Source organism: Brachypodium distachyon, chromosome 1 (genome assembly GCF_000005505.3).
Source record: "Brachypodium distachyon strain Bd21 chromosome 1, Brachypodium_distachyon_v3.0, whole genome shotgun sequence".
In the NCBI taxonomy this organism is placed as follows: domain Eukaryota; kingdom Viridiplantae; phylum Streptophyta; class Magnoliopsida; order Poales; family Poaceae; genus Brachypodium; species Brachypodium distachyon.
In genome coordinates this window covers 48,539,191-48,564,739 of record NC_016131.3, presented here as the reverse complement: position 1 = coordinate 48,564,739, position 25,549 = coordinate 48,539,191, and the positions used below count along the sequence as shown (strand labels likewise).

General features: G+C 44.8%; 6 protein-coding genes across 6 annotated transcripts; 2 read left to right on the top strand and 4 right to left on the bottom strand.

The window, feature by feature from the left end:
* Positions 1-14: 14 nt before the first annotated feature.
* On the bottom strand, positions 15-3,813 carry LOC100825745 (pentatricopeptide repeat-containing protein At1g60770). Its single transcript, XM_003557070.4, has 2 exons — positions 3,527-3,813; positions 15-1,703 (listed from the first exon to the last, which is right to left on the bottom strand). The coding sequence occupies exons 1-2, from the start codon at positions 3,740-3,742 to the stop codon at positions 309-311; spliced, it is 1,611 nt and encodes a 536-aa protein (XP_003557118.1). The 5' UTR covers positions 3,743-3,813; the 3' UTR covers positions 15-308.
* A 141-nt stretch (positions 3,814-3,954) lies between these two features.
* On the top strand, positions 3,955-7,601 carry LOC100825438. Its single transcript, XM_003557069.4, has 5 exons — positions 3,955-4,309; positions 5,799-6,004; positions 6,092-6,190; positions 6,597-6,670; positions 7,141-7,601. Exons 1-5 carry the CDS (start codon positions 4,021-4,023, stop codon positions 7,355-7,357), a joined length of 885 nt encoding a protein of 294 aa, XP_003557117.1. The 5' UTR covers positions 3,955-4,020; the 3' UTR covers positions 7,358-7,601.
* Positions 7,602-8,048: 447 nt separating this feature from the next.
* LOC100825131 (BTB/POZ domain-containing protein At3g05675) lies at positions 8,049-9,866 on the top strand. The gene has a single exon (XM_024456528.1). It carries the CDS (start codon positions 8,403-8,405, stop codon positions 9,699-9,701), a length of 1,299 nt encoding a protein of 432 aa, XP_024312296.1. The 5' UTR covers positions 8,049-8,402; the 3' UTR covers positions 9,702-9,866.
* Positions 9,867-11,477: 1,611 nt separating this feature from the next.
* Positions 11,478-13,463, bottom strand: LOC100824215 (short-chain dehydrogenase TIC 32, chloroplastic). Its single transcript, XM_003557065.4, has 5 exons — positions 13,034-13,463; positions 12,665-12,937; positions 12,388-12,557; positions 12,071-12,117; positions 11,478-11,972 (listed from the first exon to the last, which is right to left on the bottom strand). The coding sequence occupies exons 1-5, from the start codon at positions 13,414-13,416 to the stop codon at positions 11,727-11,729; spliced, it is 1,119 nt and encodes a 372-aa protein (XP_003557113.2). The 5' UTR covers positions 13,417-13,463; the 3' UTR covers positions 11,478-11,726.
* Positions 13,464-18,359: 4,896 nt separating this feature from the next.
* LOC100821264 lies at positions 18,360-19,899 on the bottom strand. The gene has a single exon (XM_003561069.4). The coding sequence runs from the start codon at positions 19,802-19,804 to the stop codon at positions 18,638-18,640; it is 1,167 nt and encodes a 388-aa protein (XP_003561117.1). The 5' UTR covers positions 19,805-19,899; the 3' UTR covers positions 18,360-18,637.
* Positions 19,900-20,541: 642 nt separating this feature from the next.
* On the bottom strand, positions 20,542-23,516 carry LOC100824828 (V-type proton ATPase subunit e1). Its single transcript, XM_003557067.3, has 3 exons — positions 23,241-23,516; positions 21,966-22,013; positions 20,542-20,833 (listed from the first exon to the last, which is right to left on the bottom strand). The coding sequence occupies exons 1-3, from the start codon at positions 23,336-23,338 to the stop codon at positions 20,770-20,772; spliced, it is 210 nt and encodes a 69-aa protein (XP_003557115.1). The 5' UTR covers positions 23,339-23,516; the 3' UTR covers positions 20,542-20,769.
* Positions 23,517-25,549: the final 2,033 nt, after the last annotated feature.

Here is a 25,549-nt window from a genome sequence, read left to right as displayed (position 1 = left end):
CAGACATGAGAACATTGCAGTCAGAGTACAGGAATTCTTTAATTTCCAACCAGGAAAGATCTATATAGTTCAGATGGTGGACCACAGACAAGAGTGCAAGTACAACTGAAAGACACACATTTCAAACAGAGACCGCAAGGACTCCAAATGGTGCGCAAGAAGCAGCGGATGAAACCAAATAAATGTCATGCTAAATTTCAGTATACATTCTGGTGTTGCAGGTTTTGCAGAAGAAACAAGTGAATTTTTTTGAAAGCATCCTGCTGTCTGTTATTGTGGCGAAGCAAGGTGGGAGGCTAATTAATTAATTAATCAACACACAAGGAATCGACCAACTTGGCAATTTCCTCGCTAACTTCCACGTTTTCGATCTTCAGCCGGTGTCGCATCCCAGGGAACTTCTTCCCAGCCGCTGCATATGTTCGTACCAGTGGTTCGAACACCACTGTCCCTAGATCTTTCTGCACCTTCTTTAGCACCTCGACGAATTTCTCAGCTCCATCCACGTCTTTCTTCTTCTCAAAGTAACCCATCAAGGTCTCAGTCACGTCACGCGGTGGCACCCAAATCCTACCGCTGCTGTGCCCCTTCTTGATTGCACGGTCGGTGCACCAATGAGCGTTCTTGAGATCCCCTACCTTGATATAGTGCTCCATAAAAATTTCCCACGTCTTTGAGTTAAGTCTTCCTCCACGCATCTTGGCACGCTTCTTGAGAGCAACAGCCTTGTCAAGCATACCCTCTGTAACATATGCTTTCATCAGAGCATTTGCAACTCGGATGTCATATTTAGGGTGCTTCATGTCAATCTCCTCCATTCCCTTGTCCTCAGTCCCCTTAGCATCAGAATCATTATTAGATGCATTAGTAGTTGAAGATTCTTGGTCCAACTTAGATGTTTCGGTTGTCACTGCATCTATTGCTTTCGTCTTAGGTGGACGGATGTACCGGGCTTCCCACTCTTTGAAACAGGCCTCAGCAGCAGGCAGATCCTTCAAGTTCGCCAGAACTTGAATCATGTTAAGATAGCTCATGTTTGCCTTTCTAGGATTATTCCGCTTCAATGACCGCCAAACATGATGAACTTCCACTAAATTTTGTGTTCGCCCGTACAATGTAATGAGGAACTGGTAGGCTTCAAGATCATTGCTAGTGTTCCGCTTCTCTAGCTCCTTAAGCGCAGCTTCTGCCTTCTCAAACAGTCCAGCCTCAACATATATGGAAGCCAGGTTACTGTATGTTGTCCAATCAGGAACAACACGCCCATCCCTTTTCATTTCTTCAATCACCCTCTCAACCCCTGATATGTCTTGACGTGCTGCAAGTGACCTCATCCAAACATTATAAGTATAGACATCTGGCAATACATCATCAGCCTTCATGTCCTGGATGATGCTGGGGACCTTCTCGGGTTGGTTGACCTTAGTGTATAGTGTCATTAAGCTGTTATAGGACATGGCAGTGAAAGCAAAGTTGAGCTCCTTCATTTTTTCCATAAGGGCCTCGGCCTTCTCAGTCATTGACTCTTTGCAGTAACAGTTGAGAAGAGCACCATATGTGAGATGAGTTTTCGAAGTTTCTGGGAGGTCCATGAAATACTTCTCAGCAGCAGCGATGCCTCTCGATTTGGCAACAAGATCCAGGCGGATTGCTTGATCACCGACTGTAGGATTCATGCCTCTTCTTGCCATAACTTCAGTAAGCTGCAGGAATAAAGAAATAGAAGGGGTAAGAACCATTTCAGTACTTACTCAAAAGATATATCTAAATTTCAGAACCACCAGTAAATATGCAACATCCAAAATTATATAACCATCACCATCTGGGATATGCACTATACATATATTCTGCTTCATTTCGCACAAATTGCATCATAACAAAGTCAAGCAATATATATTAAAAAAGTCACTGTTTTTCGCAAAGTTATTCGCAAGAACTTGAGCAGTGAAAAGAAAATAGAGGACTTTGCTACTGTTGTTCCAGGTAAACTAAAAACGAAAATGCAATAAACTGAACACCTATCAGTGGGAAATCTTTCATGTTCACATAGTAGAAACTTGAATAAGAGGGACCAATCTTGCATACCGATTTACATGTCCACATGCCACCATTAGTTTTGGGGAGTATTTAGATAATTAGATGTGGTTACGGCACAATTAGAATATTCAACATCGTGGGCAACTAACCAGCTAGTACCAAGCATTAGGAAGGCCCATGAAGCAAAAGTACTACAGTGAAATGCCATGCACTCATATTTGGTTGTTATACGCTAAATAGCCTGAACCATCGGAATTTAATTTACAACTGGTTGTAATACTTCTTTATAGATCTATAGCACCAACATCCAAAAGGCTGAATACCAAAAGACAAAATCAACTGGCATATTTAACAAATACTCCCTCCGATCATAAATTGTTGTCGAAATATTACATGTATCTAGACACTTTTTAAGAATAGATACATCCATATTTGGGCAAAATTGAGTCAAGAATTTAGGATCAGAGGGAGTATATAACAGAACATAATGCACTAGTCACATTAGTGTCCAGTTACAGTTTAGTTTAGAAAATACAGTCATAGAAGTATTTTAAAATGGTGTATTTATCAAAATAGATAAGTGCACAGCGCATAATATCAATAATAGAATTTATCCTATGAGAAAAGGAGGACCAAAGAGAAGGGAGATCTTTTAAAATGATGCAATGGGATTATGGGAACCATTACCTACAGTAACACATACCAAAGCTCAAACAATGATGTCAGGTTGATGTTTTGACATTGCTCGGAAAGTCAGATTCCCAGTTAGGTAGTTACCTAAGAGGCTCCACTCTAGGTGCAAATGACGTAATAAAGGCCATAAAAAGTTCACATTAAGTATGCAAAAGCACATTAAAAAATTAGAGAGAGAAAAAGAGATTAGTTACGCATCATACAAAAAATTAGAGTTAAGAGTGTGGTAACCGTTAAGTGCCAGATAACGAGTAGACTCTGACAAATATGGGAAGTAAATATGCACAAAAAGTTCAGCAACTTTAGCATTATGACGACATTAGCACACCTAAAATAGAGTAAGCATATTAACATCATTTTTCGGTTCCAGGAAGTAACGAATTTACTATCCAGTAAGAAACATATCCTCTTAGCATAAAACAGCCCGGATAAAGGGAAAGCATGACCGATATAGACTTAGAAGGGCATTTCATTTCACTAATTCAAAACATGTCATTGTTTCAGTTAGAAATATGACGACCCTAGCACACCTACCGAAGAGTAAACATCTCACGGTCATTTCGGTCCACGAAGTGAATTTATTAAGGAACCCCGATGGTTAGAGGTCTAGGAAGCAAATTCGCAATACAAACCTTGATCTTGGCAAGGTACATAAGCTACATAGCACACCACCATATGAGTAATCAAATCACGAGGCTTATGCCTTTGCATGACCACGCTACCGTCATCAGATCTAACGACAAAACAATGGCATCGCGAAGCACAGAAAGGAGGAGCAGAGGAAAGGGGGCCGGACCTTGAGCGCCGGGCGGTAGAGCTCCTGCCGCCGGAGCCGGCGGACGCAGACGCCGACCTCCCACTTGAACGCGCGCTTCCGGCTGTCGAGGAAGCCGTCCACCTCCTCCCGCACCGCCTGCGGCGTCGACCCCCGCCGGAACAGCCGCCGGTACAGCGCCTCCTCCACGTACTTCTTGCTCGACCGCCGCGCCAGGTCCTTCACCCGCGTCGCCATCTCCGCCGCCTACCTCGCCGGCGCCTCCTCGGGGGTTTTGAGGGTTTTTGGCGGCGCGACGAGACCCCTCTCAGAGTCTCAGTAGCCAAGACCACTTCGGGCTTGTTGGGCCTGGGCTTTACTGGCCAAGACCGCTTCGTGGGCCTAGAGTTAACTGGGCCGTGGGCTTAAGTTTTAAGTCTATTGGCGAGGGCGAAAGGGGAGTTAAAAGAAAAGGAGGGCTGCAGAGAAGTGGGGAAGAGAGAAGGCGACGTCGCCGGCGACCGGAGGAGAGGGGGATGAGCCCGAAGGAGGCTACGGCGGGCGGCGGGGAGGGATCTTCGAGGCGTCCGGAAGGGAGCGGAGACGGAGAGAGCGAGCTGGCGGGGGCGCTGGCGCGGCGGCGGCTGTACCGGGAGGTGACGCTGGCGCTGCGCACGGGGCTGCGCGACGCCAAGGCCGACTTCTCCTTCCTCCGCGCGAGGGGGCTGCGCAGCCTCCTAGGGTTCCTGCGCTCCACCGCCTCCGCCGACGGCGACTCGCAGCTGCTCCTCTTCCGCCACTCCCAGTCCATCCCCGATCTCCAAGGTACTAAACGAAACGATCTACACCCCGTAGTCGCATTTCGGTGATGCGGTCCACCCCAGTGTGAAAAAGGACCCCTAAATATCGGGGTTTCGTGATTTCTTTCTCGCTCCGTGATGGAATCAATGCAACATGATGCGATTACCAGTGGGGTGCTTGGATGGAACCAATTGAGAATGCTTTGCTGTTCTACAGTGACAATAACAATGGCTACAATGCAGTAGCCAGTTGGAGCATTGATGAACTCTTGATAGAATGCAGCTGTGGTAGGATTTTCTAGTGATTTGTAGCAGCGCAAGTTTGGCGGGTGCGGTTAGTTCGAATATCTACCTATTTGACCCGGTATTAGGCGATTCATGTCCCTAACAGCTCCTTGATCTGTCATTCGTGTTACTCAGCCTGATAGTCGGTGCTAGATTGGACTTGGGTTGTTATAAATGGAAAAGTAACCTTGCTGGTATGGATACATGCCCGCTAGTGAGTTCTCATTCCCCTCATGGTGTACTTAGGGAGAGAGCTAGCACGGTAGTCGTGTGACTCGTGTCTTTGTGATTTTCCCCCCAAATATGTACGTCACTAGCCCTAGTTAAACTTTACTTGTTATTTGGCAATTATTGCAGTTTTGAGCCTTAGCTTGGGACACTAGATCCTAGACTTATTAATTAGGTACCGTTCTGGCTGGAATTGTTGGATTATTCTGTTTCAGCAACCGAAACTGTTTCCGTACGAGACAAAATTCCAGGCATTCTGAACGAAACATTGCATTCCAGCTGGAATTCCCATGCCGGTTATCCTCGTACCAGTTATAAAGCCACCAGCTCCACATCTTCTAGCTTTCCTTGGCGAGATGGGACTAACATCAGGGAGGTTATACCACTGTTCGAGCAATCTCCAGGAGGCATGAAAATATTGGGTTGAATGCCATTTTTGCAAACAATGGGCTTACAGGCATCTTGCTCTCGTAGACTTGCAAGTATGGGTCGGCCCCCTTCTAGTTGGACGGCATAAACAATGCTAAGCTTGGCCACCACTTGTCCTTTCATCATTTTTTAAAGAAAAAACTGTATTTTCAGGCGTGTTCTTTATATGTCTGTGTATAAAATGAAATACACATGAATTATTAAAGGCCCGAATGAAACACCAGAATGCTCCAGTACCGAAAACATTCCGTTTCAAATACCAAACCAGAACGGTGACGTGAAAGGAACTAATAAGTATGTTAGGTCCTACCAGCGAACTACAAATTTTCGAACAAACTGGGATGGATACCCTTATTTCTGAATCATAAATTCTGATTATTGGATTTCTGGAGCAATATGATCATTAGCATCTAGTATAGCTGCTTGTGAGATTCCAAAGAAAAATATTAAGTCCTTTTCCCTTTTTATGTGTGTAACTTCAGCACTCAGTGTTAATTGCATATGGATTTGACTGAAATTTATGTGTGCACCTGAGTAAGGAGGGATGCTGACACACTTATGTTCTGTGACAGTTATTCCCGTTCTCTTTCAGAATTCATTGCATCAAGCAAAGGAAGATCCTGTTGTGACATTGGATCATATTGTTGGAGTCCAACCAATGAAGATTACGAGCCCCCCAACAGATTCTGAAATTGCTCTAGCTCTTAGAGTTTTGGAAGGTTGTTGCCTTTTGTATAGCCGATGCACTGCTCTGGCCCACAAGTACAAGGCTGTGAAGGTATCCGCCACAGCCGCCACTCTTTTGTTTTCATCACTTTTGTCCTTTAGGTCTTCAAGCTGGAGTTAACGACTACAATTTGTGTAGGTACTCTTGAATATATTAGCCAGCCGAGGTCCAACTGAGCAAGGGGTGTGCTTGGATGCTCTGATATCATTACTGTTGGATTCACCTTCGAATCAGATTGTACGATTTACCTCTTTATCTGAATGTGTACCAATTGTCTTCGATCTTTGTATATATGAATGTTTCTCTAGGATTTATGATGATATACTGATGTAAAACAAAATTTGCAAATAGAAGCTAGCAGATTGCTCTGAGATGGTTGCAATGTCCCATTTTTTACTTTTTACATGATACTGCCATTGAATGGAATAATGATTTGGCTTTGAAGACATGCTTTCTACAGGCCAGTATGTACGAGTATTAAGTTTCATTTCAGAACATGATTAATATTGCTTTGAGTATATCTTGATAAAAAAAACGAGTCACACAGCATTTAATAAATTGTCAAACTTGATTGTTTCTGGTTACTGCAGCAATTTGTGTTCTTCAGCTGGTCTGTACCTTATATAACTACTTTCTTCTCTAGGACTTTGAGGAATACAGTGGACTTGAAAAGGTTGCTGAGCTTTTGAAGGATTTGCAAGTAGAAGAGCATATAAGGCAAGTATTTTTTTCCCTAAAGTGTTATTATTTGAAATCTGAATGCATGCCCAACAATTTTAGCTAAAGTATTGTTGCAATGCCATGCAAAGTATAGTTATTAATATATTTCATTCGTGTGATTGATCTTTCTATGAATTAAAGAATTATAAACATGTGAAACGAGAAGTATGAAGTATCGCAAAAATGCCTACTACAAAGCTATATGTGAAAATTATCAGTTGTTGGCCTGTACTCGCTCATTTGTCAATTGATAACTGCCTCCAACTGAATGCTAAGAGATAATTGTCCACAGTGAAAGGTTGAGACGAGCAACTGAATCTTTTGCATTCTTAGCTTTGATTATTTTGTATTCATTACAAAGCTCTGGTAGCTGTTTCTTTGCTAGAAACAGTATCAATTGCATATTTATTTCTCCATGCTGTTTATTTGTTGTTGGATTTGACTTTTTTGTAGTCTCTTCAATGCAGGTTGAAATGTGGGGAGTTTCTACTGCTGCTCATCGGACATGTTTACGTGAAGGAAAACACTCCCATACACGCTCAAATGAAAAATCTATTTGGGGAGCAGTGTGCGTCGCTCATATGGGCAGCGAGCCGGTTTGGATCCAACCTTGACTCGGAGCAGAGGCATAGGACCTTGGAAATACAAGCAAGGAGAGTTGTCGAATCTTTGGAGCCCTACTAGGACAATGCCACCAATGTGTTCCTCCTGACAATGGTTTGCATGCTTCATTTTTTGCACGATAACAGGGCAGAACCTTGTGTGCCTCATTCTGCTCTTGCAAAGCCTTCTGTCGTTCTTTTCATGTGTAAAGCCAGTCTTACATTCACTGTTGGTATAAACTTCTTTGAAAATATTGTATCTCTTTCAGCTTTGTTGAAAAGACCTTTTTTCTAAGTTTTATTTAAAGATCATGAATTAGTGAAAATTGTTGGGTTAAAATGATTCTTCCATTTGTCTAGTTCCTTTTGAAGACCTTGTGAAAATATTTATGTCGTTAGATTAGCATTCGTAAGTACTTATGTTCGTGACATTGTATCATAATAACCATTAATGGGTTAATTGTTGGTTAAATCATTTCATTAACCAAATAAAATACACCATATAAAAAGGTGGTGACCATGAGTGGTTTGTGACTGATTTTATACTCCCCTTTTTAAAGGATAATGATATGTATCAGCCGCTTCAACCTTGCTCGAAAATACTTCTATTAATATAATTTTCATCAAAATATGGGCATGTAAACTAGTAGTCTGTCCGATTCATAATCGTGTGAATTGTGCAACTTTTACCGATGGCTTTTAGGCTCAGTGTGACATGCGGCTGATATTTGCGTCGGAGGTTAAAAAGAAGCCCCCATTTCTGTACTGTTTCTTATCAATTTATCATCAGTTCAGAAATGAAACAGATCTCAGTTTCCCCAAATTCCCCTTCTCTGAATCCCAGCCAGTCTCCGAGCTGATCCCCTCCCTCCCTCCCTCTGGCCAATCTCGCTGCCGAGCGCCCCAGCCCCCGAGCTCGGTCGCTCGTCTTCCCCCTCGCGCGGGCGCCGCCGCCGCAGGTTGATCTTCCTCCCTTTCGATTCTTTCGCTCCCGGCCGTTTCTCCTCCCATCACCCCACGAACGGATTCCGCCCTTGACTTTAGCTCCCCGCTTCATCTCCTTGATCTTCTCCAATTCGTAACTGAGGCAAAAATCGAGGCAGGGCGGCCCTCCGCCCGTGCGCCGTATGGAGACGGTCAAGGAAGCAGTCCATGGATGCAAGTTTGCTGATGAGACTACCAGTGATGTCCGCGTTTGCTTCAAGCGGGCCGATGAGCAGCCAGAATGGTTCCCCTGCCACTCCTCTGTCCTTTCCGGCAGCAGCAAGTACTTCGCGGACTTGCTCGGTCAAGGTGATATCCCTTCTAGCATTGAGGTTGAGTGCCCAAGAGCTGAGTATGGCAGCTATGTCAAGGTCTTGAAGTTACTGTATCTCCCTAGCGAATCCATCTTAGAATCATTCGGCTCCGTTAAGTCGGCTGTCGGCGTTCTTCGAGCATCGACCACTCTCAGATGTGAGCACATTACCAGACTCTGTATCGAATACCTTGAATCTGCTTCCTGGGATGAAAAAGAGGAGGAAGAGATTTTGGAAGCTGCTCGGAGCTTGGGCTCGGAGGGTGTACCTTTGTTAGCCCGTTTGCAAGCTCCCAGTACAGACACTGTCAAGAATGTTTTCGTCTCTGCCATGCGTTTCGCGACGTCCTTGGAGAGTCCATTCCCTCCTTTCTTGGGTGACCTCACTACTTCTGCTCAAGAGCAAATAGACTTCATGCTCCACGAGGGTGATGACCCTGCCTTGGTTACGATGGATGAAGATGTGAGGTCTGTGGTGCGGGAAGGTTTGACCAAACTGTTGTCCACCCTTAGGGCTGGACTAGATCTCTTGGCCTCGGAGTTTGATGAATTGCCTGAACAAGCGGAGCAAAGGATCATGCGTAGCTTAGTTGATATTGACTGGATGGCCACTGTCCTGACAAAGATTGAGATGATGAACGAGTTTGTTTCTGGCTGGTCAGAAATCTCATGCCTTGTTATCTCAGTGGTTCAGGACAAGAAGTATAGCTCGGGTCTATGGGCTGTGAAAGCAAAGCTTATAGAAGTGACTGGAAAGGCCTTGGATGCTGTTGGCTATGGATCGGTGATTATCCCGTCAACATCCAGAGTTCATCTTCTGAAGACATGGATTCCATATATTCGAACAACAAAACATTTGCTTGATGGCAAGACGGAAGACGAAGCGTTTCCTCAGATGGATGCAGACTTCTGTCAGAATATTGAGAGTGCAATGGTCTCGATGGTGTTAGCATTGCCATCAAGTGACCAGTCAGATATCTTGTCGGAGTGGATGATGAATGCAGATCAGTTCAGGTATCCTGACCTCACTGAGGCATTTGAGATGTGGTGCTACCGCAGTAAAACAGCAATTAGACGGCTGAAGGGAGGAGGGCTAAATAAGGCTCGCAACCCCACTATCAGCTTGTGAGGCTACCATTAATTTAGTCATTTTGTTGTACATTGTAAGAGTGGAATCGGCTGGTTGTTACCAGGTATATACCAGCCAATTTTATCATTGTTGTATGTTGCAAAACAATTGCCCTGTTTAATATACTTCAGTTCTCCTGCAGTATGTTCATTACCTTGTCCAAAATGACTGACTCCGGCTGTTGATTGTACCAGAGCAGAGATATTTCTGAATATAGTTCATGACTTCATGGTGCAACTATGCCATCCGTAGTGTGCAATTACTGATACTCATGTTGGCTATTTTTTTTTCCCTTTGTTGCATCGTAAACCTGTACAACTCCCTGTTCCTATCAGATATAGTATAAATTTTGTTCCTGGTACGGCTTAAGCATGGGCTGTGATTCCCTGAAGGATTTCGTTTGGTGGCATTCTTTCCAGGTTCTGTGGCAAAAAGTGCTTAGCTCCTCTTTAATAGGCAAATATCCTAGTGTTGTTTCTATCTAGAACCTGTAGTGACTACTAGGTGATTTACTTTGGGGGAAATCTGGCAACATGATACTATCACTGTATCACGCCTATAGATCAAATCAAAATATTAAATGTTTATTGATCCTTGACTCAAAGTTTGATGTTGTTGAACATTTGCCTGCCTGTTAAATCTGTAATCTGAGACTACTGTATATGCCACAAAATGGAAAATATTTTTTTCCTTTTTTAGGTATATTCTTTGGTTAAGTTTGTGTTTTGCAATATACCGTACAGGCAAAGTCATTCTTTAGCATTCTTGTACAGCTCAATGTAGTGGATAGAGCTACAAATTTTTGACCCTCAGGGTAGCCTTTGACCCTCCTTAGTTCAAACAAATGAACTAGTTTTTAAAAAAGTTGTGTCATTTTAAAATTTTAGTTCATTTGGTTGAACTAAGGAGGGTCAAAGGTACCCTGAGGGTCAAAAATTTGCAGCTCTAGTAGTGGTCCATCAGATAGGCAGGGAAGTTGAGCTGATAGAGATAATTGTCTTCACTAAACTGCTTGATTCGAATATAACACTAAGTTACGGGTCATCCTAATCCAGCAACTCATGCATCGTTAGCCCCTTCATTGCTAATCAAAAGAAACCATTTGGGATTTGGCAACTTCTGTGAAAGCAGTGCATTGATTAGTTGTCCCGTTGTGTCACAGGAATCTTAGTTGGCCTTATAGCTATAACCTTTAACTGATTGCAGCCATCATTAGGCCAATCTTGTGCTAATCATATCTTAAATCATTCCAAGCACTTGGTTAAGTACACATGGTAGGTTTGGTTATGTGCTTAATGTATAGAAAGTGCTTTGTTTTGTGATGGCAGGAAGGGAATGATTGCTAGCAAATGTGTAGCTTAATTCTTCCAATCTCCTGATGTGTTAGGGCTAGCTGAAAAGAAGCTTTCCTTCTAGTGGAACATAAAGTAGAAGATTAACAAATGAATTTATTTTGCTAATCAAGTATCTTTCACCTCTTTCTTTCCTTTCCTTTTGTTGCTGACTTTTTCCACCCGTGCATAATGGGATATAAAATTTGGAAACTGCTCCATTTGAGATCGAGAACCGAATCCAAGGCCCCTTTTCTTCAGTTACAGACAAGCAGTTTGATGCAAGGAATGATTAGATGATGTTGAAACAGTGAGTTCCACTAATGCGAGGGGCCAATTAAAAGAAGAGTATCTAGTTCAATGGATCAAATAATAATACATGGCAGTGGAGTTGAACATTTGATCTGTAATATAATATAATCTAATCTAGTGTGACTGATGGACAGGGAAGAAAATGTGACATGTTGATCTTTGCATAGAAGGCTCTCAGAAACACACTAACATTACACTGACAGTATACAATATGGTGTGTATTTACAGGTATACTTTTCGTTGACTGTTACATATATGCTACTACTGCTAAATCTTCTGTAATTTCCGAAACTAACATCTCACTTCCATTTTTCCAGCTCCTGTAAAGTTGTTCCTCCGCCAGCGATCAAAATTGCGGGGCCTTGAATGAATCCCGGTGCTCCTAGGCGACAGCCATGCCGCGGTCGGCGTTGGAATTCTGAACCTGGAACCTGAAGCTGGTGACAAGAACACTTTCGTTCTCCTTCTCCTTAGCAGTGATGCCTTCAGAGAAGCTCCACAGCCTGGAGGCCTCCTCACCGCTGGACGCCAGCCTGGATGGCGACGCCTCGTTGCAGTCGGCGAAGTACTTCCCTGACACCCCCGCCACCGCCGGGTGCACCGCCGCGTAGCAAGTCGTAGCCGCAGCCTGAACAGAGTGGTGGTCGATCAGGATCTGAACAAAGTGGGCAGAAGAATATACATACTGATAATATGTGTTGAAATTAACTGGATGCGGTGGCTGACCTGAGGAACGGTCTTCAGGAGCTTGGACGCCAGGAAGAAGACCGTATCTGCAGTCAGGTTGTTCCAAGGTAAATTAAAATCGTTTCGTAGGATCATACGTACACAAGCTAAGCTAGTAAGAAGAAGAAAAGGAGGGGTAAAAACTCTCTTGTTTGACTCGGGTCGGAAAGCCGTCGACGTACAGGTGGCTGACAGGTGGTGTTGGGGCCCACTTGTCAGCCTCACGTACGACGGACGTACGGCGGTGTTTTCCGATCCGCACAATTTTCACAACGGCGTGCGAAGAAAGGGAGGAAGAGGAAGAAGAAGGAACTTACTGGTGATGATGCCGGCGCGGTCGCGGATGAGCCGTGTCCTGACGATCCCGGGGTGCACGCAGTTAGCCGTGACGTTGACGTCCATCTCCCTGAGGCGGTCGGCGAGCGCCCTGGTGTGGAGCACGTTGGCGAGCTTGGAGAGCGCGTAGGCCCGCGTCGCATCGTACGGCCTGCCCGCAGCCACACCGTTCCGTCAGACGCGAATCTCAAAGCAATCATATACAGTAGACTACTATTCCAGTAGAGCACACATATGGCATGTATACTACGCGCGTACGTTTGCTTGCTGGTGAGGCGGTTGAGGTAGCCGATGATGGGGCCATCGTCTTCGTCGTCGTCGCCGGTGCCGGAGCTGGAGGAGAACCAGGCGTGGACGGTGGAGGAGACGTTGACGACGCGGCCCTGGACGCCGGTGTCCCTCGCCGTATCGGCCATCTTGGGCAGCAGCAGCCTCGTCAGCAGGAAGTGTCCCAGGTAGTTCGTCGCGAACGTCGTCTCAGCCCCGTCCTCCGTCAATCCCAGCCGCTCCACGAACTGCCCCGCGTTGTTTCTAAATCAAAATCAATCACCAATTAGCAACCCCGATCAATCAGCAAATAATCAATGGAGTATTAGGGATGGATTAATTGGATGTTTTGGTATATACATGAGGAGGTTGAGGGGGAGGCCGAGGGCGAGGAAGCGGGAGGCGAAGCGGCGGACGGAGGCGAGGGAGCTGAGGTCGAGGCCGGGGAGCACCACGATCCGGCCCGGATCGGATGGGCCGCCGTCGAGGAGGCGGGCCCGGGCCTCGTGGGCCGCCTTGAGGCTGCGGGCCGGGACGACCAGCCGGGCCCCGCGCCTCGCCAGCGCGCGCGCCGTCTCCGCCCCGATCCCCGACGTCGCGCCCGTCACGATCGCCGTGATGTGGCCCAGGTCGCCGCCGTCGCCTTGACCGGCGGCGGAAGAGACGACCTCGTCCGCGGTGGCGCGCGAGCCGAAGCCGCTCGGCCCCGCCGTGCCCGCGAGGTACCTCAACGAGGCGAGCATGGCGCAGGGCTCACTTGGAAGAGAAAGAGGCCGGGGGTGTGTGAGAGGATGGGTGGAGAAGAGAGAAAGGGGGGAAGGGGTATAAATAGGCGGCAAGAGTTGCACGGGAGGTTTAAGCTCTCCGTCCGTGCGTGCACAAGTCACTCGAGCCGTCGAGCGTGCATGTCTTTTTCTAGGAAGGCTATCATGGCCGAATTTATTTATTTATTACTCGGCGAAAATAGTTACGTCATCCATGGTTAGTGATTAACTGAGTACGCCCATTAGGAAATTAGGAGGTTTCAGTACACGTCGGACGCAAATTTAAGGCTCATCCATCGGCAACGCTCAAAATGCCTCTTCGAGTCTTTTTGTTTTGCAGAGTGAGTAGGGACTAGGTTGATAGCCTCATCTTGCCTTTTTTTTCCTATTAAACCGCGAGTCCATGATAAACCCGCTTATTATTGGTCTGGTCTTATTAGTTTCCCTCCTTTGCTAATTATTTAATTGACCTAGATTCGCTATCGTTATATGTGCCAAATTGTTGAAAATACATCAGTTGCAAGATCGATGGCGATCGTTTTAATTTGCACATAACTATATGTAGCTAGCCGGCGGTTTAACTTGTCTATTGATCGTTTCCACGGCAGCAGGGTACATCCCTCTCAGAAGCCAGCATGCATCTAGCTAATCAAATTACTTCACGTAACGCGGCCACGCGGGTGCATGCCATAACTACTCACGAAGCTGACATTTTGGATAATTATCACGTCTTCCAAACACAATTGAGGTTCAGCCGTTCACGATCCATTTTTTACTCTCCGAGAGGCATATCAACATATGTAATCGATCTCCAAGCCCAATCAACATATATGTTTTATACAAATTAAGTCCAAGACCTTTGTCTGAAACGTCATCTTTTTCCAACTTGGGAAAGAGTAAACTAATGCTAGTCATACCTGTCTGATAGCCAATGAGAATAAAGTTTGCGCATGGATTAAACCTCAAGAATTCAGCATGATTTATGCATGTCATGTAGTTCAAATGAATTCAGCCAGATTAGATAAGCTGATAGTGAGTAGTGGTGGGGGGTTGAGTTTGATTTTTGCAAACTGAAACCAGCAGCTAGTGGAGTTTGCAGAAAAATCAATCACATTGAAGCTGAAAGCAATAGGGCAATAGATGGTGGTGGGTGGGGAGCAAGATAGCTCCAAGTCTCCAAGGCCAGGAACAAATGAGGAGTATATCACATTTGCAGGAAAAATATAGTGTAGAAGTAAACAATAGCAAGCAAATAACGGGAAAGGAGGAGGTGATGGAGACTGGGGCTTAATGGATGGATGGAATAGTAGTTGTGGTGGTCGTAATCCATATCTTTGAACAGATTTCATGAGCATTTAAAAAAAAGAATTGTAATTTTGTATGTGCATGGTTGCAGCACAAGTAACAAAAAATGGGTTGGAGAATATACAGATGGGTTGAATTCTATGGGATTCAATCAAAAAAAAACATTATAAACATGCTATAATAAATAAGTGAAAGGTATAAGAAAATTGCAGGAAAGCCATCTGATGTTATGCAGCTAAAACTTGGCTAAAATTACATCAGGAAAAACAGGTAGTTATCTGACTGAATCTAGCCCATTATTAATTATTGTACAACTTCACATTATTATTTGTTCGGAATTGATCACTAGTATTTGTAAGCATGCGTGCACAATCAATCCAGTAATTAAAAAAAATAAGCACTATATGTACATGATTAAAAACTTCTCGATCATCAAAGACATATTTTTTTAATATGCATGGCACAAGCAGATCATCAATTTCCCTTTTTCCTGTGATTCATATGCTGCTTTCTGGAAGGAAGCCCCACGATGGTCCTATTGACGCAAAAAATATATAAAAAATATAACATTTATAGGCTGTGCCTTTTCTGACAGATTTTCCAATTGTTGTGACAATATATTACTCTATAAGCTTTGCGATTGGTCCTTATTTTTTGTGGGCAAGCCTTGCAGTTTGGTGCTTATTTTCTGCGGGCTCCCTGAAAACAAGATTAATATATCATCAGCATTGCATATAATTGGCTGGAAGTTGAAACGAAAGTATCAGTTCACCTGTTTTGCGATGATCAATATTAGATCTACCCAGTACTGCTCTTGCTCTTGGGGTTTTATTTCTAACAAAAAGGTCACAATCTCTTAGGTCACAGTATTTTTTTTCCAAGAACACCAGGAAGGTCTGGTAAGGTGTCACCTTGATGGATTCCCACTCTCTACAATAATTTGCTTGACTTATGTTCTTCCTTTTGTTCTCATGTTGCGGTGATAAAGCCAAAGAAAAACAAAATGTATAAGAATTTTCCATGAGCCCCATGGGTGTTAAATAATTCAACAAGGTGAAAGGGCTGCATGAGCTGTGAAGGTGATGCCCATTTTGGCTACAAATGGTTGTTGCAATCATGGCTCAGTCCTAGCTGCTTGTTTAGAGTTTAACCTTTATCTCTTCTTTGTTTATCATAGACTAGAAAGTAGTCGGACTAGCAGAGCAGTAGGGCACCTACTCTACTTGTTAGATAAAGAAAAATATTAGTAGGATGTAAGACTAACAAGATCATCCCTCTTTTTACATTCATTAATTCTCTGGCATGGTTAACATCTTCTATATAGTATGAACATAGTAATATTTGTATGAAGAAGTGATCATGCATTTCCTTTTCCTTTCCGGGGAACCAAGCATATTTTGTGTTCATGTAGATTCGTGCAGATATACAGACTGCAATAGGTTATCAGAGCAATAAAACTAGATGCAACCAGAGAAAACAAATTGGACGTCAAAATCTAGGTCGAATACATACATGTCAGATGAATTGGATCGATATCAGTTTCTTCATCATTGTCTTGTCAGTTGTCCCCATCATTCAGTCTTGTTACTACATACAGGCGTTTCCACTTGGCTTCTCTTGGTACTTAATCTGATCCTATCAGCAGATAACAATTAAGAAACACACTAATCACAGCTGCTAATGCACGAGAGAAGTAGTGGACAAATGTACTTTGAAAGCCTAATGCGATCCCCAGGGATGGGGGATTCCATTAGATTTCCTTTCCTGGTGTCACCTGCTCTTCCAACAAGCACACAAACCAACAGAAACCGATCCGGTGACAATAACTGTATCTTAATCCTGCCCCCACACTCCACTATGAGCACCGATGCAGTTAGTTCCACACCAAAGCAGTTTTTCTCACAGAATAATAATATGCTCACCTCCATCTCCAAGATTCTTCCCTGATGCTGTGATGCATGCAGGCTTGGGCTTTGGACCATTCTATCATGTACTCACTCTCGGAACACGCACGCCATACTTGTTCCTTTCTTGGCAGAGCAATACAATACTTCGATGCCTTTCTCTGGACTTTCCGGCCAAGATCAAGAGCATGCTATAATGTAATGCAAAAGAGAGTTTGGCGTGTGCACTGACCGAAAGCACATTCTTTGCCATGAAGAACCAGTATCGGCTCAGATCTTCGGCGATAGCAATAGGATAAGTGGCAGAGTCAAACCCACTAATCAGCATATTGGTCCAACTCCCAACACCCTGCAAAACCATAGATTAAAGCTTAATGGTGAGTGACTATACAAAGTGAAGAGGAAGACACGGGATGAAGTGGACACTACCTTAGGCTCTCAGCAAACACTCGGCACACTACAGGTGGTGAAGGCATGATCAATCTAGCAAGTCTGAAAGAGACTGGAGACACGTAAAGTACCACTTGTGCAATGCAAATACTTATGCCACTGCTTGTAATCATTAATAAAATGGCTGCTTTTCATAATAATAATAACTTTGAACCAAAAATTTCTCCAAAGTGAATTGTACAACAGAAGACACAACAATGTCATAGACATCAAATGAATATCCCTCAAAATATTTATTATTAAAGAACAAATTGGAAGGTAGTATGCTGATACACTGATGCTGGCAAACAGAAGATTGATTGCTGCTGCACATTACCACAAACTATATTGCTTTTATATAAGGAGATGAAATCCCAACAAAAAGACCTGCCCATATCATCTAGTGTGAACTTGCTAACATGTTTCTTGAAAGTGTAAACTGGTCGCTTGACATGCATGTTTGTCTACACCACACAATATCAGACGTAAGAATGGATGACGAAGTCCATTGCTTCATGTGCTGATATATCTAGGAAAAAGTATATATTTCTCGAATTTGGTTCCTCAAATAAAGATCACTTCTTTTAACTAGCCAGAAATTACACGTTTAACTACAATAACCAAGAAATAACTCAACGATGAGATGGAAACTAAGTTCACTGTTTTTTCAGAATAGATTGCAGGATAGAAACACACTAATTCTACTCAAGAATATCATGCAGCGCAACAACTAGCAAGCATATTGGACACTGCAAAATGGATTAGTTGATTGGAAAATAAGGATGAAGTAATCAGCATTCAGTACAGGAAAGCCTAGAGTCAAACCCTACAACTGTGCAACTGGAAAGTGAATAGGGAAGCTTATGTGTAGGCTTGTAAGGTAATGTCTTACAGGTAGAAAAAAATAGTCACCCAGGCCACATGCCCACATGCTTATATATTAATCAGGTCTGTACTGTTTGTAATAGTGTATGTAGGTTGCTAACTACATAATACAAACTTAACATATTATGGAACAAAAGAATTACAATGTGTGAAGTTATGAAACACAATAACATGAGGATTTACATCAGTGTGACGATTTCACATATAATCTTCCTCTCAGCTTAACTCAGAGCATTGGCTAACTGGGCCAACATGTTTCGATGTGTCTGGCCTTCCAGTTTGTCACTCAAAAGACATAGTGGGCAAAGCAATTTGCTACTTAAAATTGGAAACAGAAAACTACTAGCTGAACAGCTTACAGCCAGATCATTTATCAAGATACAATTGTAAATTTACTCATTTCAATTGGAAAACAAATGATTCATTGATCCATGAAAGAGGATACAGTAAGGGTACAACAGGGTGACTGACCAGTCAGTTTCTGACTGTGAACAAATCTCTGGTCAGTATCGTATAAACATCTGATCTGGAATTGCTTCTCCAGTAAAGAACAGGCACACAAAATTCAAAATTTTCAAAAAAATGCATACCAAAAACTTGTGCCGTCCTACCAAAATTCCGGCAATCACTTGTGGAATCTGGCTCTATCAAATACAGGTCGAAACGAATCAATCAGGTCATGACACGAACAACCATCCGCGTTTGTAGCACACGAGCGTGCCCACAGTGACCGCCGACCACACCGCCACGACCCAACGTGCCGCAAGCAATGCTGCCTCCTTCATGGCTACTGACCAGCCAACAAGCCAGTCCAGGCCCTCCACGCCCTCAAAGAAGTCTTTCCCTTGCACCCACCACAGCGCCAGCAGTGACAGCACGAGCAGCGGCGGCACAACGAACTGCGTGGCAGCCACGCAGAGGTGATGGTTGTGCAGGAATACCTTGGCACGGCCGTACTCCGTGTCCGGCGAGCGGTTCACGTGCAGGCGCTGGTACCAGCAGAACACGGCCTCGTTGAGGTACATCTGCACGGCCGCCCTGGAGGCCAGCAGCTGCAACCCCGCGGCTGCGGCCAGGACCTTCACCTCCAGCTCCGGGCCGTTGAGGAACCCACAGAGCTGCAGAACCGAGGCCGCGGAGGACACGAGGACGGCGAGGTGGAGGAGGAGGCGGGCGGGTGCGGAGGACGCGAGGACGGCGAGCCCGGTGCGGGGCTGGTCGGTGCCGAGCCAGAAGGCGCGCGCGAAGCGGGAGGCCGGGAGCGCGGCGAGCGAGGCAAGCGAGCCGGCGAAGGGGCTGGAGGAGAGCACCGTGGCGACGAGGAGCACGGCGAGCGCGGAGGCGAGGTGCGGCCCCGGCGTGCGCGAGGCAGCCGAAGGGAGCGTGACGGCGTGGCGGAGGAGCGCGGCGAAGAGGAAGGCGAGCGGGAGGAGCGGCGCGACGGGGCTTGCCTGGGAGGCCGGGAGGAGGAGCGCGGGCGGGAGGACCGCGAGCGGGAGGAGCAGCGCGAGGTGGAACCCGGCGAAGTGCGGGCGGGAGGCGAGCGTGCCGTGGGAGAGGCGCAGGCGGTAGAGCTGCGAGGAGTTGGAGCTGGAGCCGTCGTCGTCGAAGGCGGAGGCGGGGGCGCCGCGCCTGGAGTTGGGCGGGCCGGAGTTGGGAGGGCGGAGCATGGCGCGGGGCCCCTTGGAGGGAACGGCGTCCGGGTGGATGTAGGTGTGGACGGCGTAGAGGAGGAGGGAGGGGAGGTGGAGGAAGTGGGCGGCGGCGGCGAGCGCGAGAACTGCGGCCGCGTGGAGAAGGGCCGGCGGGATGTGGACGGCGAAGGGGAGCTCGTAAGCGTCCATCGCCGGCGGCCGGAATTGGGCGGCGCCGCGGCGGGTTGGTGGATCGATCAGCGGAGTGAGATCTGGGGTGAGAGTGTGACGGAGTCAGCAGAGACGAAGAGACTGGAGAGACTAGTAGATGGGCCTTATGTCTTCGTATCTGGGCTGGGTTTGGACGGCTGGATTCGATCCACCAACCCGCCGCGGCGCCGCCCAATTCCGGCCGCCGGCGATGGACGCTTACGAGCTCCCCTTGGATTCGGTTCGCCCCCAAGGCCCATGTTGGATTTCAACAGAAAGAAATGACTCTTCCTTTCTTCACGAAAATGAACTTTTCGCTCAAAAAAATGAAAATGAACCTAAAAGTGCACTGTTCTTCCTTCGGTATTTTAATGGCAATTTTAAACCATTGAAAAACTTTCAAATTACAAATTTGTTCATCTTTAAAATTGAATTATCTCATTCCTGTTTGGCAATTTGCACGTATGCACAACCCTGCAACTGTAAAAAGAAACTCAGCAACCGATCATCCCACTAAATTGTACTCCCACCGATTCTAAATTGTTGTCGAAATATTACATGTATCTAGACACTTTTTAAAAATAGATACATTCATATTTGGACAAATTTGAGTCAAGAATTTAGGATCAAAGGGAGTATAAGCGACTGAAACTGAAATACCAGACTATTTTCAGGCAATTTTCGTGTTCCAACTTCAAAAGGTGCCTATCTCAGGTAAACTTCGTATGAACATAGCGTCACGACAAGCGGAAGGATATCCATATATAACAAAATAACTGAAATTATTTTGTATATGATACAATTGCATACACTAATCACAGCGTGCAACTCCGCAAATGTCTGTAGGGAAGAGTAGCAGAACCTCACAGTGGTTCTTTATTTCAGTTACGGCAAAACGAATAGAAGTTCTCGGCTGAATAATGATACATCATGACTGGATCGTAAATTACTTCTAGAAACACCGCTCACTCGCCACTCAGGATGGGGTTGATCAAAGGCTTCATCTGTGCAAGATAGACGATTGCCCACCTGCAGAGAAAAATTCAATGAATGGTTACGAAAAGGGAGACGAGACATGTAGGGCCTGAACCATACCAAAACAAAGCTTACAATCATGCTGGAAGAGCCGGTCGATTCATTTTAAAACATAGGTCAAACCGTAACTGAAAATGTCAATAGAATAGGAATATCTACAGTGGATACAAAAGAATGGCACTGCACGTGTCCCTCCCTGGACCCACGACATTTGTGTCATTGCTCATCTCTGTCTAGCTAGGAAAACATCAGCGAGGACTCTAAGGACGATATATTGCTAGGTACAATTATTTTTCATCTTTGTTTATTAATTAGAAAAATCTAGAATAAAAATATTTACACTAGTTATTAGGATAAGAACATCATGCTTGACAAAGAAAGGCCGAATCGGCAAGGCTAAATACTGGGTGGTCCATCAGTCTATTGTGAATGCAAAAAATTTGGCCTTATTTCTTGAAGCATAAAACAGAAGGATTCTCAGAATTTAAGGGATGGAAGATAATGGCTAGAAGTTAAAAGCAAACTGAAAGGAAGAAGATGAAGAAGCTTTGCACTGATAATGGGGTGGGATTGCACCCTTTAGTTGCATCAAGCCAGGAGGATTGTGGAACTAAAATGTCACTTTTATTGCAGCCAGAAGGATCAGTTGCTGAACTATTTCAAATTCAAATGGTCAAGTTATTTACACTGGATTTTTTAAGTAGAAACCTTTTGACTCTCATATAGATTAAATGGAAATTAACATTTTGCAGCATGGATTTTAGTACTCCGTATTAGATATTACAAGAACAAGTTGAGAGAATAATGTCTGAACCAGTTGAAGTTGCAACAAAAAAAATTGATATCTGCTAGAATACTGATATCATTTCTGTAGGCCCAAGTCTGACAGTGGCAGACATCTTGGCCTTGGAAAATTATTTTAGTACGATTCAATATATAGGCTATACCATACATAGGATGTCATGTCAGGTAGAATGCAGGTTTCGTAGTTATGAATTTTCATATTACAGTAGCAAAACAAAATGACGTGGGTAATGTGTCGAAATAATGTTCAGGTAATACTTATGAGTAATTTAAGCAGAATGAAGAGCCAAATATGCAGGTTGGAAAATGGATCAGAGCTTACATCATCCAACAACAAATTGTAGCCGTAATAACCAGAGTCACATGGAATCTGCATAGCAAGAGTGAACAAAATTATTCAATAGGTCATCAAAATTAATATGAGTATAAACTAATGCAAAAATATAAGCATACAACACAGCTCAAGATTGTACTGTCATATTTAAAGTATCCAACTTTTCTTAAGATAAAGCATGGTGGTAAGAAAGTGATAGCAAAATGGAAAAAACAACCACTAACATGAGTAAAATCCGCTAGCTTAGAGTGGAAAATTCTATATAAGTTCAAGAAGATGAATATGCACAATAGAAATAAAGCTAAACCATGCAGATATTCATCCTCAAGAGCAAATAAGTGCTACGACCACACAGTTAATACCGATAGCTACCACATGAAATAAACAAACCCAAAATAACTTTCTTTCTCCTTCACAACCCGGTTACCAAAAACATTATGCCAAATTAAATAGGGTTTCTTTCAGGCAAGATGGAAAATCAGCACATATTTGAGTTACCTTTACTCACAAAAATCAAACCGAGGCTCCACGCCAGCAGTGATTGTACTTAGTTAGACAAGACACTAACATTTCCAGATTTAAGCACGATCGCTAACAAGGTTACACAATCTACAAATGCATATTGGCCATCTAAAGTTCTGTAAGTTTAACCACCCGCCATAATTATTTTCAAGAGAAAACTGTGTGTTTGCTACTACTTGTTACACAGCTGGTGACCTGTGGTGGTGTAAGAAGCACTAAATCAATTCTGCTAGCTCGTGGTGAACCGGTGACATGTCTACAAACTACCCAAAAAAATGTTGGGAGCTTTATATTTAGTTGATCGACAAAGCTATTTGAATTAGAATCAAGCAAATAACCACTTTCTATTCAGTTAAGCAACAAAGCTAGTCGAATTAGCAACAAAAAAGAACGAGGTTTACGAACTAATTTCATGTTACTACGGGAACAACGAGCAATGACGCGAGCTTTAGACACATAGGACTTATATAGCGATTTGACTGAGCAATCCCTAGCCTGGCCCGATCGACCCAACCAACTTCACCAAGTGTCACATCCATTCACCCGCGGATCTCAGTTAAACGGGCAAAGCCCAACCAGACCTAATCAATCACCCAGCCGAAACCTAGATCAGAACCCCGAGAGGTTCCGACGATCCGGCGGGAGGTCAAACCTAGAGGCCAGATCCGTTGTGCGGGACAGGCGGGAGAGCGAACTGGAGCGAGGATTTAGACGGAGGGGAGGGGAAGGGAGGGACGTTACAGGTTGGTGGAGGGCCCGCGGTTGCAGCAGATGAGGGCCAGACAGGAGGCGACGAAGCCTGCGAGGAAGAAGATGATCGTGGTGATCAGGAAGCCCATGGCTGGGCCTGGGTAGATAGCTGGCGGGGATCGCCCTCGGCGGGAGGTTCTCGATGCTTCGCCGGATCGCGGGGGTCGCCGGGGGTGGAGGAGGACGCGGGGGAGAGGAGGAAGAGGAAAAATAAGTGGTGGCGATGTGCGTGTTGGTGTCGGGTTTGCCACGCCCACGTGACGTTGGTGGTCTGGCCGCTGGGCCGCGGGCCCCGTGGTTATATGGGCTCTGGACGGGTACGATGACGGTTGAAGCCCATGAATTTTGTCCTGCTTTTTATCCTGCTGGACCGGACTCTGTTGAGCTGCAAAGCCTGGTAGTACTCCTATAGTAGTGGCCCACCTGGCTCGGCGGGCATCTTCTGATCTTCTCCCCCCGCGTCACTTCAACAACGGACTCCCCTCCGGAAAAGAAAAGAAAAAAAACGCCCCAGGGTTTCGAGGTTGAGAGCGTGGCCCTGTAACCATCGTCGGGGATTTCCTCGGCTACCGCTACCGTGTTGGAACCTTGGGTTTTTCAAGAGGTGTGCAAAAAATCTATACCATTATATTAAATTCGAATCACTTCGAAACGGTGGTGATGGTACGGACGTCGCTGCGGTACGTCATTTTGCCAAAATTACGAATATGCCACCACTGTCCAGGAGATGGGCGCGGTACGTCACATTTGTTCTTCCGTAGCAACGCACGGGGCTTTTTGCTAGTATTAATAATATAAGAATTGTGTCATTGTTTGGTTATTATATGTTCGCAATCATAAATGAAGGGCGTTATGTTGTCGAGAACTGAATAAATGCACTCTGGGTTTTTTTTCTCTTTCCCTTCTTTTTGCGGATTTGCGATGGTGCGTTACCAGACAATGGGCCAGTTTTTTTCGGCTTCCTGGACCGGCTTCTCCGAGAAGTTGCCCTTACCCAGCTTCCTGAAGAAGCCGCTACTTAAATTTGATTAGGCTACCAAACTAGTTTGCGCTAACTATTTTGAAGGTCTAACTAAATCTGTGATGCGTCTTCTTTAGGAAGCTAAGTGAAGGCAGCTTCTAAGAGAAACCGGTCCTAGAAGCCGAAAAAAACGCATCCAATGCCATGAAGATAGAGAGTTTTACTCAACACGGGCTCGGTGTGTCGAACCGTACGGATTCTGGTTTGTGCACGATTTTGTTAGTGCACACCATGGTACTTTTGTTGATACTCCATCCGACTCATATTATTTGTCTTAAATTTACCCAAATATGGATGTCTCTATGTTTAAAAATGTTGTAATAAAATAAAACCCTTATACGAGCCGGGCCGTAAATTCTACGTGGCGCGACCAAGTCAACATATCGCAAGCACAAGTCAAGACGTCTACGTGGCGCGGTCAATCCTACGTGGCAGAGGAAGACTAGTCAACGAGTCAAGCCTCTCATGCCATGGTCAAATGGTCAAATAAGCTAAAGTGGGGCGCAAGAAATGTGAGAGGAGGGGGCCCTTAGTCCATGGTGGACCATGAACCAAGCTCTACTTTTCTCACATGGTGCACACAAAAGCTATGGACCAAAGGAGTTGCTTTTACCTTTTTGCCCCCACTTTTCTTTCTCCCTCAAGGTTAGCCATGGTCATTTATCATGAACTCCTAGGCTATAAATACCCCTCATGGGGGGATGTATCATTCACTCTCAACTTGAATAAACTCAAGGGGAGAGGGCTAGAGCCTCTTGCAAAGAGCTCTAGTTTCGAGATCGGGAAGACGCGTTCGGTCCGAACTCGAAGGAGAAGGGGTTGGGTTAGAGTTCCGAGGGTATCTTAACCTCGATACTTAGAAAGACGCATTTGGTCCAAGTACGAGGCGGCCCCGACGAACCTCTCGTCAAAAGGTGTCTTGGGAAGATCCGCTCGGCCCAAGCCCTCGGCTAACAACCCCCTCGAAGCCTTTCCTAACATAGGATTAAGTCGCACCCGCAGGGTCGACCGAACCTATTCAAAAAATATCGACGTGTCAACTTGTCCAAGTGTACGGCGACCTTCGCTATAAAATCGGCGTACATGTCCTACTTTTATACTCGCACTTGTGCCATCGATTATTGGCACCCCTTACTCTAATTGTTGTCGAGAACAACAACAAAAATATATCTAATACATGTAATATTTCGACAAATAATATGGGTCAGAGAGAGTATGTTTTTTATGTGGCTTTGGAGTCCTTCGACATCCGGTGAAAATTATGTAGTTTGACAATATG